Source organism: Populus nigra, chromosome 6, assembly GCF_951802175.1.
Source record: "Populus nigra chromosome 6, ddPopNigr1.1, whole genome shotgun sequence".
Taxonomy (NCBI): domain Eukaryota; kingdom Viridiplantae; phylum Streptophyta; class Magnoliopsida; order Malpighiales; family Salicaceae; genus Populus; species Populus nigra.
Window position 1 is genome coordinate 19,375,677 of NC_084857.1, and position 17,547 is coordinate 19,393,223.

At 31.8% G+C, this 17,547-nt stretch overlaps 1 protein-coding gene across 1 annotated transcript; it reads left to right on the forward strand.

Moving 5' to 3' along the window:
* Positions 1 to 6,457: 6,457 nt before the first annotated feature.
* On the forward strand, positions 6,458 to 13,727 carry LOC133697240 (sucrose nonfermenting 4-like protein). Its single transcript, XM_062119682.1, has 14 exons — positions 6,458 to 6,736; positions 6,854 to 7,061; positions 7,171 to 7,258; positions 7,807 to 7,974; positions 8,302 to 8,436; positions 8,548 to 8,607; positions 9,743 to 9,832; positions 10,280 to 10,414; positions 10,639 to 10,783; positions 10,874 to 11,047; positions 11,665 to 11,728; positions 11,818 to 11,887; positions 12,578 to 12,692; positions 13,206 to 13,727. The coding sequence occupies exons 2-14, from the start codon at positions 6,955 to 6,957 to the stop codon at positions 13,295 to 13,297; spliced, it is 1,443 nt and encodes a 480-aa protein (XP_061975666.1). The 5' UTR covers positions 6,458 to 6,736; positions 6,854 to 6,954; the 3' UTR covers positions 13,298 to 13,727.
* The last annotated feature ends 3,820 nt before the right edge of the window (positions 13,728 to 17,547 follow it).

Sequence of the window (17,547 nt, forward strand, 5' to 3'; positions counted from 1 at the left end):
TATGCAGCTTTTCGAGCTCTTATCAAAACTCAACATTCTGCTGTGATCAAATGCTTTAGATGTGATTTGGGTGGGGAATACACCTCTAATAAATTTTGTCAAATGCTTGCCTTAGATGGAACCATCCACCAAACTTCATGTACAGATACTCCTGAACAAAATGGTGTAGCTGAAAGAAAACATAGGCACATTGTTGAAACTGCTCGTTCTCTCTTGTTGTCTGCCTTTGTTCCTAGTGAGTTTTGGGGAGAAGCTGTTCTTACTGCTGTAAGTTTGATTAATACAATTCCATCTTCTCATAGTTTGGGTCTATCTCCTTTTGAAAAGTTATATGGGCATGTCCCTGATTATTCCTCATTTAGAGTTTTTGGTTGTACTTGTTTCGTTCTTCGTCCTCATGTAGAACGCAGTAAGTTATCCTCTCGATCTGCTATTTGTGTCTTTCTAGGTTATGGTGAAGGTAAAAAGGGGTATCGTTGTTTTGATCCAATAACTCAGAAACTTTATGTGTCTCGTCATGTTGTCTTCCTTGAGCATATACCTTTCTTTTCTATTCCATCCACTACTCATAGCCTGACAAAATCTGATCTTATTCATATAGATCCTTTTTCTGAGGATTCTGGTAATGATACCTCTCCCTATGTTCGATCAATTTGTACTCATAACTCTGCAGGTACTGGTACTTTACTCTCTAGCACATCTGAAGCTCCATTCTCATCTACAGCCCCTCAAGCTTCATCTGAGATTGTTGATCCACCTCCACGTCAGTCTATCCGCATTCGTAAGTCCACAAAACTACCAGATTTTGCTTATTCTTGTTATTCTTGTTATTCTTCATCATTTACTTCCTTTTTAGCTTCTATTCATTGTCTCTTTGAGCCCTCTTCCTATAAAGAGGCAATTCTTGATCCGCTTTGGCAGCAAGCTATGGATGAGGAACTTTCTGCTTTGCATAAGACAGATACTTGGGATCTGGTTCCTCTACCTCCTGGTAAGAGTGTTGTTGGTTGTCGTTGGGTGTATAAGAACAAGACTAATTCTGATGGGTCTATTGAGCGATACAAAGCTAGGCTGGTTGCAAAAGGATACTCTCAACAGTATGGTATGGACTATGAGGAGACATTTGCCCCGGTTGCAAAAATGACTACTATCCGCACTCTTATTGTCGTAGCTTCGGTTCGTCAGTGGCATATTTCTCAGCTTGATGTTAAAAATGCATTCTTGAATGGAGATCTTCAAGAAGAAGTTTATATGGCACCCCCTCCTGGTATTTCACATGACTCTGGATATGTTTGTAAGCTTAAGAAAGCATTATATGGTCTCAAACAAGCACCTCGTGCTTGGTTTGAGAAATTCTCTATTGTGATCTCGTCTCTTGGCTTTGTTTCTAGCAGTCATGATTCTGCTCTTTTTATTAAGTGCACTGATGCAGGTCGTATCATTCTGTCTTTATATGTTGATGACATGATTATTACTGGTGATGATATTGATGGTATTTCAGTTTTGAAGACAGAGTTGGCTAGACGATTTGAAATGAAGGATTTGGGTTATCTTCGATATTTCCTGGGTATTGAGGTAGCATACTCACCTAGAGGTTACCTTCTTTCTCAGTCGAAATATGTTGCAGATATTCTTGAGCGGGCTAGACTTACTGATAACAAAACTGTAGATACTCCTATTGAGGTTAACGCAAGGTACTCTTCTTCTGATGGTTTACCTTTGACAGATCCTACTTTATACCGCACTATTGTTGGGAGTTTGGTATATCTCACCATTACTCGTCCAGATATTGCATATGTTGTTCATGTTGTTAGTCAGTTTGTTGCTTCTCCTACTACTGTTCACTGGGCAGCTGTTCTTCGTATTTTGCGATATCTTCGGGGTACAGTTTTTCAGAGTCTTTTACTTTCATCCACCTCTTCCTTGGAGTTGCGTGCATACTCTGATGCTGATCATGGTAGTGATCCCACAGATCGCAAGTCTGTTACCGGGTTCTGTATCTTTTTAGGTGATTCTCTTATTTCTTGGAAGAGCAAGAAACAATCTATTGTTTCTCAATCATCCACCGAAGCAGAATATCGTGCCATGGCATCTACTACCAAAGAGATTGTTTGGTTACGTTGGTTACTTGCTGATATGGGAATTTCCTTTTCTCATCCTACTCCTATGTATTGTGACAACCAGAGTTCTATTCAGATTGCTCATAACTCGGTTTTTCATGAGCGCACTAAGCACATTGAGATCGATTGTCATCTTACTCGTCATCATCTCAAACATGGCACCATTGCTTTGCCTTTTGTTCCTTCTTCCTTGCAGATTGCAGATTTCTTTACTAAGGCGCATTCCATCTCTCGTTTTCGTTTTCTGGTTGGCAAACTCTCGATGCTTGTAGCTGCCGCATCGTGAGTTTGAGGGGAGATGTTAAATAATATTTATGTGGTCTTATTTATTAAGGGTAGAATAGTACTTTCAGTTTGACCTATATATACTCTATTTGTATTTAGGTTAAGACTAAGCATTCATAATATACAGATTATTCAGAATTCTAGCCTCCTTTCTCTATTTGATCTCAATTAATTTAACATTAATTTTGTTTTGTTTCCAATTTTGGTCCTTATTTTTTTATTTCTCATTTTTTATCCTTTTCTTCATTTATTTTTTTTCAATTTAATTCCTAATTATTTTCTTTCAATTATTTTTTTGGGCATGATTTAGTCCTCATTGTTTTTTTAAAAAAAATTATGATTGAGAATTTTGCTTCATTTTTTTTTCTTCTACAATCATGACCCGATCCACCAGTTTCGATGATTAGATCGGTTTAAGTTTGGTCTTTTTTTAAATCATTTTTAAAAATTGATTTTTTTTCATTTGACATTGACTTATTGAACCTCGAGTTTCGTGATTTGTTTTGATTTTTTTTAAGGTTATCTTTACCTCATATCTCGGGTTATGGGTTATTAAAGTTAAGATAGGTTAACTCGAGTCTTTTTTGTTTGATTATCCAATATTTTTTTTTCATTTTCGAGGGGACTTTTCTAAATTTTTAAAACTAATACGGGTTGTCTCAAGTTTTTTTTTTTGTCTTTGCTGGATCCACCTCTTTTAAAATGATTTTTTTATTAGATTAAATTAATTTATTTCATCCTCTAATATTAAATTAGTTTGGTATTGTCTCGAGTTTTTTAGTGCTCTATGTTAGATCTTGCTCTTTTAACAAGAATTTATTTTTTAATTAAATTAATTTTCTCACCCTTCAACATTGAATTTGTTTTATATTGAATTTCTTAGTTGAGCCTAAATTTAAAAGTTAACAATTTATGACTTTAAAAAAATAACTTGGGCTTAGAAGATTCACCAAGATTTGCATGGTTTTCCCCTCTTCTTTTTTGGTTTCATCCTCATAAGTTTTCTTATCTTTTTTTTTTCAATTCCTATGAGATTTTTCATTCATTTTGAAAAAAATATGTGTTATCTAGAATTTTCTAAAAAAGTTTTGTTCAATTTAGTTTTTTTATGAGGATTTTTTTTAATTAAATATAAGCTTTACATGTTTTTCATCCTATGTTCCAGTTATTTTTAAGACCCAAGGCGACCTGGGTGATGATTCAACCCGTCGGATCGAGCATTTTGAGTATCGAATGATGTATTTTGATTTTGATTTTTTTAATTTTTTTCTTTTTGCAAATATGATCTTCACTCACTTGTTTTTGTTTTTGTTTTTAATTCTTTTGTAAATTTGGGGGCTCAGAAATTTTTAATTTGGCCCATTTCAATAATTGATTGTATTTTAAGTTTTGGCCCTCGATGTTTTGGTTTTAAATTTTTATTTTTGGTATATTTATCAAATTTTAATTTGTTTTTTATTTTATTATTGGATCCATAATCTTGGTTTTTTTCAATTTCACCCCCTGGCTTGTTGATTTTTTTATTTTTTTATTTTTTTTTATTTATTGATTTTTTTTCCTTATTTTATATTTCATCGCCAATTTTGTTTTTTTATTTTCTCTTTTTACGATGCGAAGCCATTATTCTGTGTGCCTTTTTAAAATATATTTACAATACATTATCATTATTTTTTTACGCCTGAAAAAAATTAGACCAGCCCACAACAAAACATGTATAAGCTATCTAGTTTGTACTCTAACTTGTGGCTCACCAAACCATTTTTCATGATTTTTCTTTATAATTCCAAGTCAGGATGCACACACTTATGTTGGTGATGTTAATCATTACCGTTTTATTTAATTTATCTCAAGTTTTGAAAAAAAATTAAAAAAAAAAACCAAACTTAATCATCCCACTTCTTGGTTACGACCTCAATATTCCATAAGATATATTTTTCCTCGGCCTAGTTTTCAATATTGGAGGAGAAATTCACTTTTCTCCGACTAGAGACTAGCAACAGCAGTTATATATTTTTTTCCTGATTGGACAATAAGAATGTTCTGAATTAATTTATATTAATTAAAATTAATTTCTTTTTAAACATTTTTTTTTAAGAAATACACTTTCACATAAATTTAATATATTTTAAAAAAATTAATAAGTTTTTCTAAATATTAATCTCAAAATTTAAATAAAAAGTCTTTAACCACTTATAAATCTCTTGGAATTTATCGACATAACAGAAAAGCTAAAATAGAAAGTAAATTTATTGTTGTTGTATATATATTTTCTATTCATCTTTATAGTATAATTATTATTTTGCCATTAAAAAAAAAATGTCCACAGGGTATATGTGTTTTTTTCAAATTTTTAAACATGGTAAAATAGTAAAATTATTTAATTAACCTCCAATTCAATTTTTAAAAAACTAGAACATAAAGGTATTTATGACAAGTTTACCTCTTCAATTGAAAGAACCAAACCATGCGTCAAAGGCTTTTTGGTCCTTTAGCTTTGTTTTTTTTTTTTATTATTACTAGGTTCATTGAAGGCATTTTGATCTTTTAACGAGGATTAATTTATATTTAGATAAAAAAAATTATTGGCGCATGGGAGGTGCCTGCACATTTTGAGCGGCATGTACAACGCTTCTTAGTGGCAAAAAATACCGTTTCGCCATGTTGTTAGAAGTTTCGCTGCACTCTCTTCATGTTGGTATGATATATGTTGGTTGCAGAGGAGCGGTTTATGGCCGGTAGGTCTTTTTTTTCTTTTCTCTCTCCTCCCTAAAAAATTATAAGTTAGCCCTCTTTGTTACTGATATTTAAACTCTAGTCATTAATCTTTTGATTTTTTTTATTTTTTTTCTCTTTTATAAAATTTTAATTTATTTTTAATTTTACCTTTCAACCTTAATTTGTCATATATTTTCTTTCAATTTGGTCCTTATTATTTTGATTTTGAATTTTTTTTCCTTGGCTATTTTGTAAAAGTTTTATTAGTTTTTAATTTCATTATTTAATCCAATTTTATGGTACATTATTTTTCTAATTTAGTCTTCATTCTTTTAATTTTTTTGTTGTTAAAGTTATTTTTCTTTTCAATTTCACTCTCATATTAAAAATTTGTAGTTTCATTTAATTTATTTTTTATTTTGATTTTTATCTTTATTTTTTTAATTGCTTATCTAGTGTTTGATTTATTAGGGATTGGACTTCATGTTTTTTTTCCATACATGGTTCTTTAAATCTAATGATCTAGGTTATGAGTTTTGTTAACAGGGTTTTATATCTTTTTTTGGCTTATTTTATTGTTTGGTTTCATTGTTCGACAATAGATTATATATATATATATCAACTTTGTGGTTTTCTTTGATTTCTTTTCCATTGGGTTTTCTTAACCTCATGATTGGAACACGAGTTTAGCCGAGTTGGCTTGTTTCTTATTGCCTAAGTTACATGACTTTCATGCTAACTTATATTAACTCGTGTTAGTTTTTTATAATTTATTTTTTGTTTATTATCATTAGATTTCTTTTTCATTGGGTTTTCTCAACCTCATGATTGGAACATGAGTTTAGTCGAGTTGGCTTTTTTTTATTGTCTAAGTTACATGATTTTCATGCTAACTCAGGTTAACTCGCGTTAGTTTTTTTATAATTTATTTTTTGTTTACTATCATTATTTATTTTATTTTTATATGATTAAAATAAAACCAATTTATTTAAAAATCCAGGGTTATAACATGAGTTGTAAAGATTTTTGTTTTCTTTCTTTAAAACATTCATACAATACCTAAACATTATTAATTTGTTTTTTTAAATAATCTCGTATAGTTTACACTATATAATACACCACACCAAATAACAATAACACCAGCTACGTATCAATAACACCAGCTACTTTTTACACCAATTTCAAACAGCAATAAAATTTATTTATTTATTTAAAAATATTTTCTCTTTTTGTTTATTTATCTTGTTTTCCACCCTGGAATAATAATATAAAACAATAGCACAAAAACAACGTTAATATTAATAACAAGTGGCAACAATACACATCGCTATCAAAGTTCCTGTCTGTCTGTCCTTTCTTTCTCCTGTTTTTTAACTTGATTTCATTATACATTTTATTTTATATTACTTCACTAGGGTTTCAAAAATTAGATTCGATCATATCGATCCTTTCTCGATCTTAACCCCCTTTCAAAATTTCTTGTTTTTGGAATTTTATTTCTATTCATTTTTCTAACCCCCTAGGGTTTCTATTTATTTCCCCCAATTTCCACTCCCATTGTGCGTGCGTAGATTTCAAATTCCCCTATCCGAAACTTCTTTAGAGCTTCAATCCTGGTGAGTCTTTTCTCTTTAATTTGAACAATTAGGGGTTTTCCGTACATTTGAGTTTGTTTAGGCAAGTTCTGAACTGGGTTGTTGCAAATTTTGATTTTTTTTTTTTTTGCTTTGCAGCGAATAAATTTCAAGGTGCATAATTTAGAAATTTTGCATCTTTTTTTGTTGTGAATTTTGGTATTTATTGAATTGGGTTGGGATTACTGTGTGCTTTGAGCATGGAATCGGTGAGAGAAGCTGGTGGTGGAGTTACTGGTGCCGTGTTAATGAGGTTTGTTTGGACTCATGGAGGTCGAAATGTATTTCTCAGTGGTTCTTTTAATAGGTGATGATACTCAATTTTATTGTCCGAGGTTAATTGTTTTAGGAGCAACCCAATTTTCTTCATAGTGGTACTGATTGATAGGTTGTGTGTTTTTTGGGTTTTTGTGAAGATGGGGTGAGCTTATACCTATGTCGCCAGTTGAAGGTTGCCCTAATGTATTTCAGGCTATTTATGGTATTACACACGGAAATCACCAGGTAGGTTGGTTTTGTTGGGCTTTTGATCAATTTGAATTGTTGTACATGTAGTTCAATTTATTCTATTTAAAGAAATGTTTAGTAATTGCTCTAGGATGCACTAGTGTGATCAACGATATGCTCATACTTGTGACATGCTTCTAGAGTTTACTACACATTGTGAGAGTGCTAAAAAAGAAAAGAAGAAAGAACATGTCCAGGGTAGCACATAACTTTATACAAACTTCATTAGCAATGAACTCGTCTTGAAGGCTACTTATAATGGAGGCATTTTCTGTATACAATAATAACTATCATTAGCTTATTCTGTAATGAAAGCCTCTTTTTTTTTCAAAGTATGCTCTTATATGATAGGGTTGAAGTACTTTGACTATCATTAGCTTATTTCCTACTTATAATGGAATTGTTTGGATTCAAGTGATCTCAGAAAGATTTAAACTTGACTAGGAAATGCTTTTATGAATATGTTCTGTGCCTGCGAATGGTTCTATGTCTGTACTGATATATATATGGATATTGCAATTCATGCATTTGATATTTACATGCAGTACAAGTTTTTAGTTGATGGAGAATGGCGACATGATGAACTCCAACCTTACACAACAACCGAATATGGGATACTGAATACTATCCAGTTTAACATGGAAGCCAATTTTAATCCAGAGATGATTCCAGGATCTAGTATGGAATTGGATAATGAGGCCTTTACCCGTTTGGTGAGATACATACTACTTCTATAATAGACATCATGACTGCTGGAAATTGTTCTGTTCTGTTAATGTAATTTTGGTCATTTAGAAATTAAGATTTCTTCTCACCAGCTGCCAATTATATGCATTCTAAGGATCATGGATCTGGGGCTTTCTGTTCCATCATTTGAAAAACTTGAAGTGTCTTCGTATGAAAACATTTTTTTTTGGTTGCTTATATTTACGTGGCTGTCTTACCCTGTCTCGCCTTACTGTTACAATATTCTAGTTTTCATCAATACTTTTCCCTTTTACAAGTTTTGGAATGTAACGAGGTTTTTATTTACAATGCAGGTCAGTGTATCAGATGGTACGTTGACTGGTGGCGTGCTAAGCATATCAGAGGCTGACTTACAGGTCTCTCGTCACCGGATTTCTGTGTTTTTAACTACACACACTGCATATGAGCTACTTCCCCAGTCAGGCAAGGTTTGGATCCTTTACCAATGGTCTTCATTGTGGCACTCATATTTTGGCTTTTTACTTGGATTTGAAATCAGCAAATCTATATTCTCCTAATTTAGAAAATGCAACTTACAGGTAGTTGCCTTGGATGTTGATTTACCGGTAAAGCAAGCCTTTCATATTTTGTTCGAGCAGGTATCAAACCTTTTTTTTGTATGCCTTTACCGGTAAAGCAAGCCTTTCATATAATGTTACATGCCTTTGTGATGGAATGCATAATTGGCATGTTTTAGTTGTTGCTTTCATGATTCAGTTCATCATGTATTCTTACCTTTCGGTGCTGATTGTGAGTTTGTGACCATCATTTCTTCTTTTGAACTAGGTTTGCAATTTTTCTTGGTAGTTCCTTCACTTGTTTTGTTAGGATATCTAACTAGATCATCATAGAATTACTCGGATCCACGAGCAGATCAATAAGGCTTTAACTATACCACACCTTCCACACTTACTTCACCACCCACAGTAATCTCCATATGTTAGCATGGATATATATTTCCTTCGCATGTTGAAGCATCCATCTTTTATGACATTTCTAAAGGAATTTATCAGCCTGAAATAACAACAGCCAAAACAACAGCCAAAACTACTTAATTTCTTTCATGTTCTCCTTGCCAAACAGAAAGGCAGCCATCTCTGATATTTTACCCAGCTTGCCTGCTCCAGAATATCAACACCTGTGGTCAGCTTATTATGATTCCTCTTTTATAAAATGAATTTCCATATTTAACCCCTCTCAGTGAGTAAGATATTGAGCACTGGATCAGGAAAAAGACATCTTACTCAGCAAGAAACAAATGTCAATTGGGTGCCTAATTTTAGATACAAAGTAGATGTGGCTGTGATTACTTCAGTTCTCATTTATTGAACCCTTCTCAATGAGTAAGATATTGAGCACTGGATCAGGGAAAGACATCTTACTCAGCAAGAAACAAATGTCAACAGGGTGCCTAATTTTAGAATAAAAAGTAGATGCAGCTGTGATTACTTCAGTACTCATTTATGGAAATCCAAGGTGTTAATTTCATACTTGTGCTGTTTGCAATGCAATGCATTTTCCAATCTAAAAGGAGAAGGAAATAAAAAGTCATGCTGCACATGTGCTAAAGTAATACTCAGTTTCAAGCTGGCTTAAGTCCTGCCTTCAGGCTTAGTCTGTTCCATGATATGAGCTTTGCATACTTATTATTTACAATTGTTGGTTGTTATGCATATTTACTTGTTGCTGATTAAGAGCTTGGGTATGTATGCCTTCTAAGTTAGCTGTTTCCAGGGAATCCCTATGGCTCCTCTTTGGGACTTCTCTAGGGGCCAGTTTGTTGGAGTGCTTAGTGCCTTGGACTTCATATTGATATTGAGAGAGGTATGTGCATCTAAAATCATGTCTTCTTTCAACAGTGAATCTTCTAAATACAAATATTTATTTGTTCATTGATTTTTGCTGTGCAAATTTATATGCATCAGAGATGCATATAGATAAACAATGCAACAACACAAGGTTCATTTTCCTTTAGTGTAAAAGTAAACAAATTTTTATACAGCTTTGTTTTCCATATGGCATGATATCCATTTATCTTCTTTGAAGTTTGACCCCAAATGTTTGGGGATAGGTTTTGATTCGGGGACAAGAACCCAAATGTAATTGATGGCTTTTGGGATATTCATGGATATTGGGAGAAATTTACATGCTTTCTAAAACAGGCAACAAGCTTGAATAATTTATGTTTGGATGCTACTGTTCTTGATAAGAATTCTCTGTGGACATATACTGTTTGCATGTTTCTATAACACTGATTACTTTTACTTGCAGCTTGGAAATAATGGATCAGATTTTACGGAGGAAGAACTTGATACACACACGATATCCGCTTGGAAAGAGGGAAAATCATATCTGAATAGGCAAATAGATGGACATGTCCGGGCTCTACCTAGACATCTCATACATGTAAGTGATCTCTCAGGCATGCTTGTATCTGTAGCATGTAAACGACCCCCTAATTTGTTTTTCGCCATTCATGCATCAAGTGGAGTGTAATTATTCTTGGTGCTTCATTTTTGTGCTGCACTTATAGGAAGCATTCAAATGGCTTTATCTTGAGTTCCTATATATATAACAAAAATGTTTGATGTGGCTCTTGTCCATTGATGTGGATTTTGGCTTATGTGCAGGCTGGGCCATATGACAACTTGAAAGAGGTTGCTTTGAGAATATTGCAGAATGAGGTGGCTACAGTTCCCATTATCCATTCATCATCAGAAGACGGCTCATTTCCTCAATTACTGCATCTTGCCTCACTCTCTGGAATACTGAAATGTAAGGCGTTTTGGTTAGCTAAGGCTTTTTGGTTAGCTTGCTAAGTAGCTACACATAGTTTATTACTAACCATAGGATGTTAATTTCCAGGTATTTGCAGGTACTTTAGACATTGTTCTGGCACCGTACCCATGCTCCAACTGCCGATTGGTGCAATACCAGTGGGTTCATGGGTTCCAAGTATTGGAGAGCCTAGTGGGCGCCCCTTGGCCATGTTGAGACCAAGTGCTTCTCTTAGTTCAGCTTTAAACTTGTTAATTCAAGGTATGTTTGTAATTTCTGTAAAGTGCAGACAGAAGGAAAATAAATTATCAACAGAAGAATTCGTGTATGTTTTGGAAGAAGAAGTTCAAATTCTTAGTGGCAAATATTTCTAGCAAACTACTTGAAAATGCTTTACATGTATTACACTTAAAAGTTACACGGAACTTTTGAAAATCTTATTGATTGGATGAGGTGCATATGAGTACACTATTTGATAAATTTCTTGAATTGCCAAAAATTGAAATAAACTTGACGAGGATCTATTTTATCAACTAATAAATTATTCATTTTTTGTGTCTCCTATTTTATGACTCACCTGAACCTCCCTCCTTTTGGATCTGATGGCTAGGCCCTGTGATTGGGTATTTCTCCTACTTAAACCCCTTACCACTGGTGTGCCTAAAATTGGATTCTATGTTTCTGGTATGATGCCCAGAGATTTCACTGGCTCAGGTAGTTATGTGGGGGATAGTTTAGTTGTTTTGACCAAATACATTGTTTCCTTTTGGGGTAGTTTTCTATGGTTTCAGCTAGACAAGAATATACTTCAGCTATACATCTCGATCTTCTTGTAATTTTAATCCCTTGTATTTTTTTATCACCTTCTGTACTTGCAGCTCAAGTAAGTTCAATACCAATAGTTGATGAGAATGACTCGTTAATAGACATATATTGCCGGAGGTAACTTGTTCTTCTGGGTTTGATATTCTTAAAACCATATTTTGCAACTCTTTGATTCCGAGGCTAATTATGTGTTATCATTTGTACAGTGACATAACAGCTTTGGCGAAGGACAAAATTTATACTCATATTAATCTTAATGAAATGACTATTAATCAGGTATCTTCTCTTTCTGTGCCCCCCAGCCCTTCATTTTCCCTTGAACATGTTTTATGAAGCTACTTCGTGGTATTTATTAATTGGAAAGTAATGGCTTTAGTTTGTTGATATTTTTAATAGGATGGCATGAATGTCTTGATTTTTTTATCATCATATATTTTTCATAATTTTGTTTATGAAAACTTTGTGTCATTGTGGGCATGAAGAGGATATTAACTCTGTTGTTGTAAGAATATTTGATACAAGATTTGGGGTTTGATGAGTAGATGGGTAGATGGTGGGGCATCATTTGGTTTTAACTTTCAAGGATAAAGAGATGGGACATGGGGGCTGGATCTTTACAGAATGCTTTCTTGTTGAGATTTAAAAGACTAGCTGAAAATGGATGTAATGATGATAGTATAAACTCCTATATAATTTTCATTGGAATTGTGTTCAGTGTGGAAGTGACTCGTGATGTTATGGTCTTGAAGGTTACCTCTGGGTGTTATCTTGTTGCACTTGGACCAAGTGAATCCTTTTCACTTCACATGTATCACATCAAAGTGTTAATCGCTTGCTTGGGCAGGCTACATAAAATTATTTGAAGTGTTTTGACTTCGTTTAGTGTATATGTTGCCCCATTGTTTCAAAATGTAATTTATAATTTAAAAATGGTGCTTGACGTTTGCTGATCATGGTTTTTCTTAGGCTTTGCAACTGGGACAAGATGTCTATTCTTCTTATGATCTGAGAAGTCAAAGATGTCAGATGTGTTTGCGCTCTGATACATTGCATAAAGTGATGGAGCGATTGGCAAACCCTGGTAATCTGAATTTCTCTCCTTTACTGAGAATGAAGATCCTGTTAAATATCTTCCAATATGACTTTTTGGAGTGCCTGGTTGTTGCGTAGGTTGGAAATATTAATTTTGTAGTATGTGTTAGTCATTAGGATATTAGTTCTTTTGATTTACTTTCCTCGTGATCACCCAAACTGCAGTTCCCGTCCTTTGTCTTTGCTTCTTTCAAGCAGCCTGAGCTGTCATCCTTCAACTTTTGTTGAATAATTTATTTGTAATGTTAAAGTGCTTGGAGGACTTTTAAAGAACCAACAAAGCCTTTGCCAAAAAAATATACTTTGGTTACAAACAGCCCTGTTAAATATGATTGTGGTTAAATTTTTTTCTGAAATGATGTCTCTGTTATTGTTGTTGTTTTCATAGAACTTTTGCATAAGCTCTTTTTTTTTTCTCTTCTGAAAATTCACGTGGCACATTTTTTAAAATTCATTCGCCAAGTTTCACCAAGTTAATGGTCCTCAATCCCTGGGTTTTCAGGTGTTAGGCGTCTTGTCATTGTGGAGGCTGGCAGTAATCGTGTGGAAGGCATTGTGACACTGAGTGACATTTTCAGATTTCTACTTGGCTAGTTTGAAGCGGTAAGTTATTAATGGAAAGGGATGTATGGAGTGGTTTTGGACAACCTCCACCCATGTTATTGCAGTATCTACAGCCCTGTTCCAATGTTACTCCAGCACTTTCCATGGTCATATGACCCAGTGATTTGAAACCTACATTGGATTATTTGAAATCTCCAGCCTGCTTGGCCACCTGTTTTAGAATTTTAGGCTAAAAAGAAAGGGCTAATTCCCAAATTTGTTAATTTCCTCCCTTCCATGTATTATGAATTACTTCAAACTGTCGTAGATTCCATGTATATGAGGAGCATGGTTTCTGTTATGTACTATGATGCCACTAACTGAGAAAGGAGATGGGGAGGAGGTGAATGCTTATTGTCTGCTACTGCTTCATTGAGCTGTGATTCCTCAGGAAAATCTGGTAAAGATGGCATTTGATTCATGTTGTTTCATTATTCTAGTTTAATACATGCAAGAGAAAATCTATTCAAGTTAAATGGCATTATTGTACCTGAGTCAGCAGATGGAGAACCCTTGATTGAGAATGACCATCCTAGTAAAATCTGATAATTTTGGCTTTTCGTTCTTTCTGCTTTTTTCCCCCCTCATCACCCTCCTCGCTCCCAACAACCCAGTTTTTTTTCCTCTTTATCTTTCGTGTTCTTGTTTATGTTCTTTTACAGGAATCCGTCTAGGGTCTTCTTTATTAATTTGTATGTATCAGGTTAGCTCATCCTGGTGGACCATTAAAGACTAATAAAGCTGTAGCCTTGGCTAAATTTCTTGACAGAAAACTTCAAGATCCAAATGGGTTGGCTTCCATTGATCCCGGTATTCTTGAATTGGCTGCCAAGAATGCCAAAAGACACTGACTTGCTAGTAATAGCTAGCTCTGTTTGCCTGTGCCCTGCTGCCGGTACGGATTCTAAGTGTTAACAATGTTGTTATGATTATATATGTTTTTTTAAAGTGTTAAAGCATAACCAGATCAAGTCAACCCAGTTTGATGCTACAAAAAATGTTCATGTGGTTGATGTTTAAAAACCTGTTCTTTTCTCTAAATTTTAATTTATAAAATGATATTATCTTATTGAAAAATATAAAAAAGTGACATTTTTAGATAATTCATTAAAAAAACTAATTAATTTGTTTTAAAGAATTTTAATTAAAATTGAAGACAATGTTAGGGCGAGTATCCCAAACATATTTTTATTTAACTTATTGAATTTAATTTTAATTTAAAACTAAAAAACAAAAATAAAGTTGACTGGCTAGCAAGTGTAGACTTCTTGTTTTTTTTTTTTTTTGGCATTTCAAAGGGGTGGATTGCATTTCCTGTGTCTAATTAGAGGTAGTTGAAAAATTAAGCAAAGGTTTTTAAATCTTAGAAAATTATTTTTTAACTTATTTTAATCTAAAAATACTTTAAAAACACTATTAGAATCTCAAGAAAATAATTTATCAAGTCAAAACACCTTTAAATTAATCTAAAAATATAAAATTAAACTGAAACAAAAGCTTCCCTCTCAATCTTGATCTACTTTTTTCTCAAAGATAAAAGCCCAAAAATCTCAATGGAATTCCTCTTGTTAAATGAAGTCATTGACATAAAAAAATAACACCAATAATTTTCTCTCTCCTCTAATATTTATCATCCATTGTTTATCTTTTCTTTCCAACTAGGGACTTAAATGTAAACACTTTTTACTTTGAAAGCTATATATTTCGATTCAAAACTTCATTTTGGATCAAAACATATAACCTTCAAAGTAAAAGGATCAAAATAGATTTTTGACAAAGTTAAAAGGTAATTTTTTAAAGAAAAGCATAGACTAAATAGTGCTTAAAATATCATCCATAATATTTTTCTTCGTTTCAATTTAAGTCTTTCTATTATTATTTTTCTGCAAACAATTAAACCTTTATTTTTTTAACAAAATTTACTTCAAACAAATATTGGGATTTTTTTGACACCTCGAGATCCCCGTACTAACCTAATTGAATCAAACTATCAAGTTGTATCTCAAATAAACTCAATGTGAAAGGATCAAAATAAATAAAAAATAAAGCTTAATGACTCAAAAATAAATTGGATTAATAGCCTTTTTTTAAGTTTTTTTTTTCTCATTAGATTCAGTTTTAGTCCCCCATTTTGAATTATCCGCAAATTATAAAATTAAATTCTTTAAAGAATATTCGATGGTCCAAAACTAAATAAAAAAAAAATTCAATTACAATAACAACTACGAAGATGACTGACGGGACTCGAATAAGAGACCTCAACTTTTTTGTTTTTTTACTAAAACCGTTGACCAATACAAGCTTATTGATAATTTATCAAAATATTAAAGTGCATCAAATAAGTGAAGTTCCATGACATAATATTATGCTCTCCAACTTCAACATGCTCATAGCATTACAAGTGCCTAGTAAACATGAAAACTAATAGGAATTATAGCTTCCATAAAAGAAAAAATGAATTTTAGATCATGACATTTGCATAGAGGTAATAATCTGCATAGCATTTAGGATCCTGAAGACGATATTTTTAAACAGATATTATTTTTTGAATATATAGTTATGAGATTAATAGGTTAAATATCCTGTTTGTTTTTATATTTTAAAAGTATTTTTGATTTTTTTAAATTAATATTTTTTTAATGTTTTTGTATTATTTTGATTTGTTATGTTAAAAATAATTTTTTAAAAATAAAAAAATATATTATTTAATATATTTTAAAATAAAAAATATTTTAAAAAATATTAATTACCACCCTTTTAAAAACTCCCGAAATGAACTTTCATGCATACTAGAGGACAAAAGGCTTGATACTCATGAAGCAAACTCTAATGACTGCGCAAAGGACAGAGACTTCTGGTCAAATTATAATCATTTGATGAATGTTTCAAGCCAGAGTTTTAACAGTTAGAGCGTAACTCTAACGGTTAAAAGTGTATTCGAGATAATTCTATTTTGAAGTTTTTTTTATTTAAAAACATATTAAAATAACTTTTTTTATTTTTGATATCAATACATCAAAATAATTTAAAAATATTAAAAAATATTAATTTAAAATAAATAAAAAAATTTAAATTTTTTTTAAACAGTTTTTTAAAAAAATAAAGCACATTGTTACAATATCCTATACTCATAGAATGCAACATAATGAAATATAATCATTTTTTTAATTTTTTTTTTATGAATGCTTCGGCTATAGCTATTGGCAAAAAGGCAAAGACAAAAATCATTTCTCTTAATGAACCATAAATCAAGTAATTATTTAAAGTGCACATACCTTGATTCGTATTAAGCCTTTTGACAAATATAAAATTATGGATGTTTGATGAAAAAAATCATGTTGCCATCCAAACAACTTTAAGAGATTCATTAAAAATTCTAGTCAATCTAATGATAAGATTTAAAATTCAAAAAGATTTTTAATAAACTTCTTCAAGACATGTAGAATAAGGTGAAATTTAAAAAGATATTAGATAATAAAATAAAAAGCTTGATTAATTTAATTCATGTAAAAAAAAAAGAATTATAGGTGATCATTTAAACATTATAAAATGATTGAAATAAGAAGATCTGAATCTGTCAATTTTGACATTTTACTACTATTTTGCTCATAACTATATCTATAAAAGGAATTTTAATGTGATGTCATTTGTATTGGAAATTAGATATTCATATCTTTCTAATGATATATGACATGCCTTATAATTCATCAATGTAAGAGAGAACCATGCATTTAAAGTTGGATTTTAATTTTGCCAGCAGATTACAAAAATAAATTTATTCTTATTTAAATTAGTTGGATTATTGTTTATTTATCTTTTAGTTAGTATTATGTATTTTAGAGATATTAAGAAATTTATTTGAATTTAAATTCATTGAATTATTATTATTCATTAAGTTTATCATATTCATTAGGGATATATTATTAGATTTAGGATTCTATTTAATATAAATACTTTTTATAGAGATTTTTTTAATAAAAAAAAATTAACATTATTTTTATCTTTCATGAGGTCGAACAATTCTCAAATTAAGTTTTTAATTGATCTTGCAAATCCTTTAAATGATTGAAGTTGTGTATACAATTAAGAGTACTCTGATTTATTATAACGTTAAATTCTTAGATATTTTTAAAAGGTTTTGTGAGAAAAATTAAAATTAAAATGATTATTTTTTTCTACTTGTTATCCACAAACAAACATATAATTAAATTGAATTAATTAATAGGACTTAATTATTATCA

What these genes read in the sequence shown, in the direction of transcription:
- LOC133697240 (XM_062119682.1), top strand. Translation starts at nt 6,955, where the DNA reads ATGGAATCGGTGAGAGAAGCTGGTGGTGGAGTTACTGGTGCCGTGTTA. An exon ending in ATAGACATATATTGCCGGAG is followed by an intron (nt 11,729 to 11,817) that starts GTAACTTGTTCT and finishes TCATTTGTACAG; the next exon opens with TGACATAACAGCTTTGGCGA. An exon ending in GGAGCGATTGGCAAACCCTG is followed by an intron (nt 12,693 to 13,205) that starts GTAATCTGAATT and finishes CTGGGTTTTCAG; the next exon opens with GTGTTAGGCGTCTTGTCATT.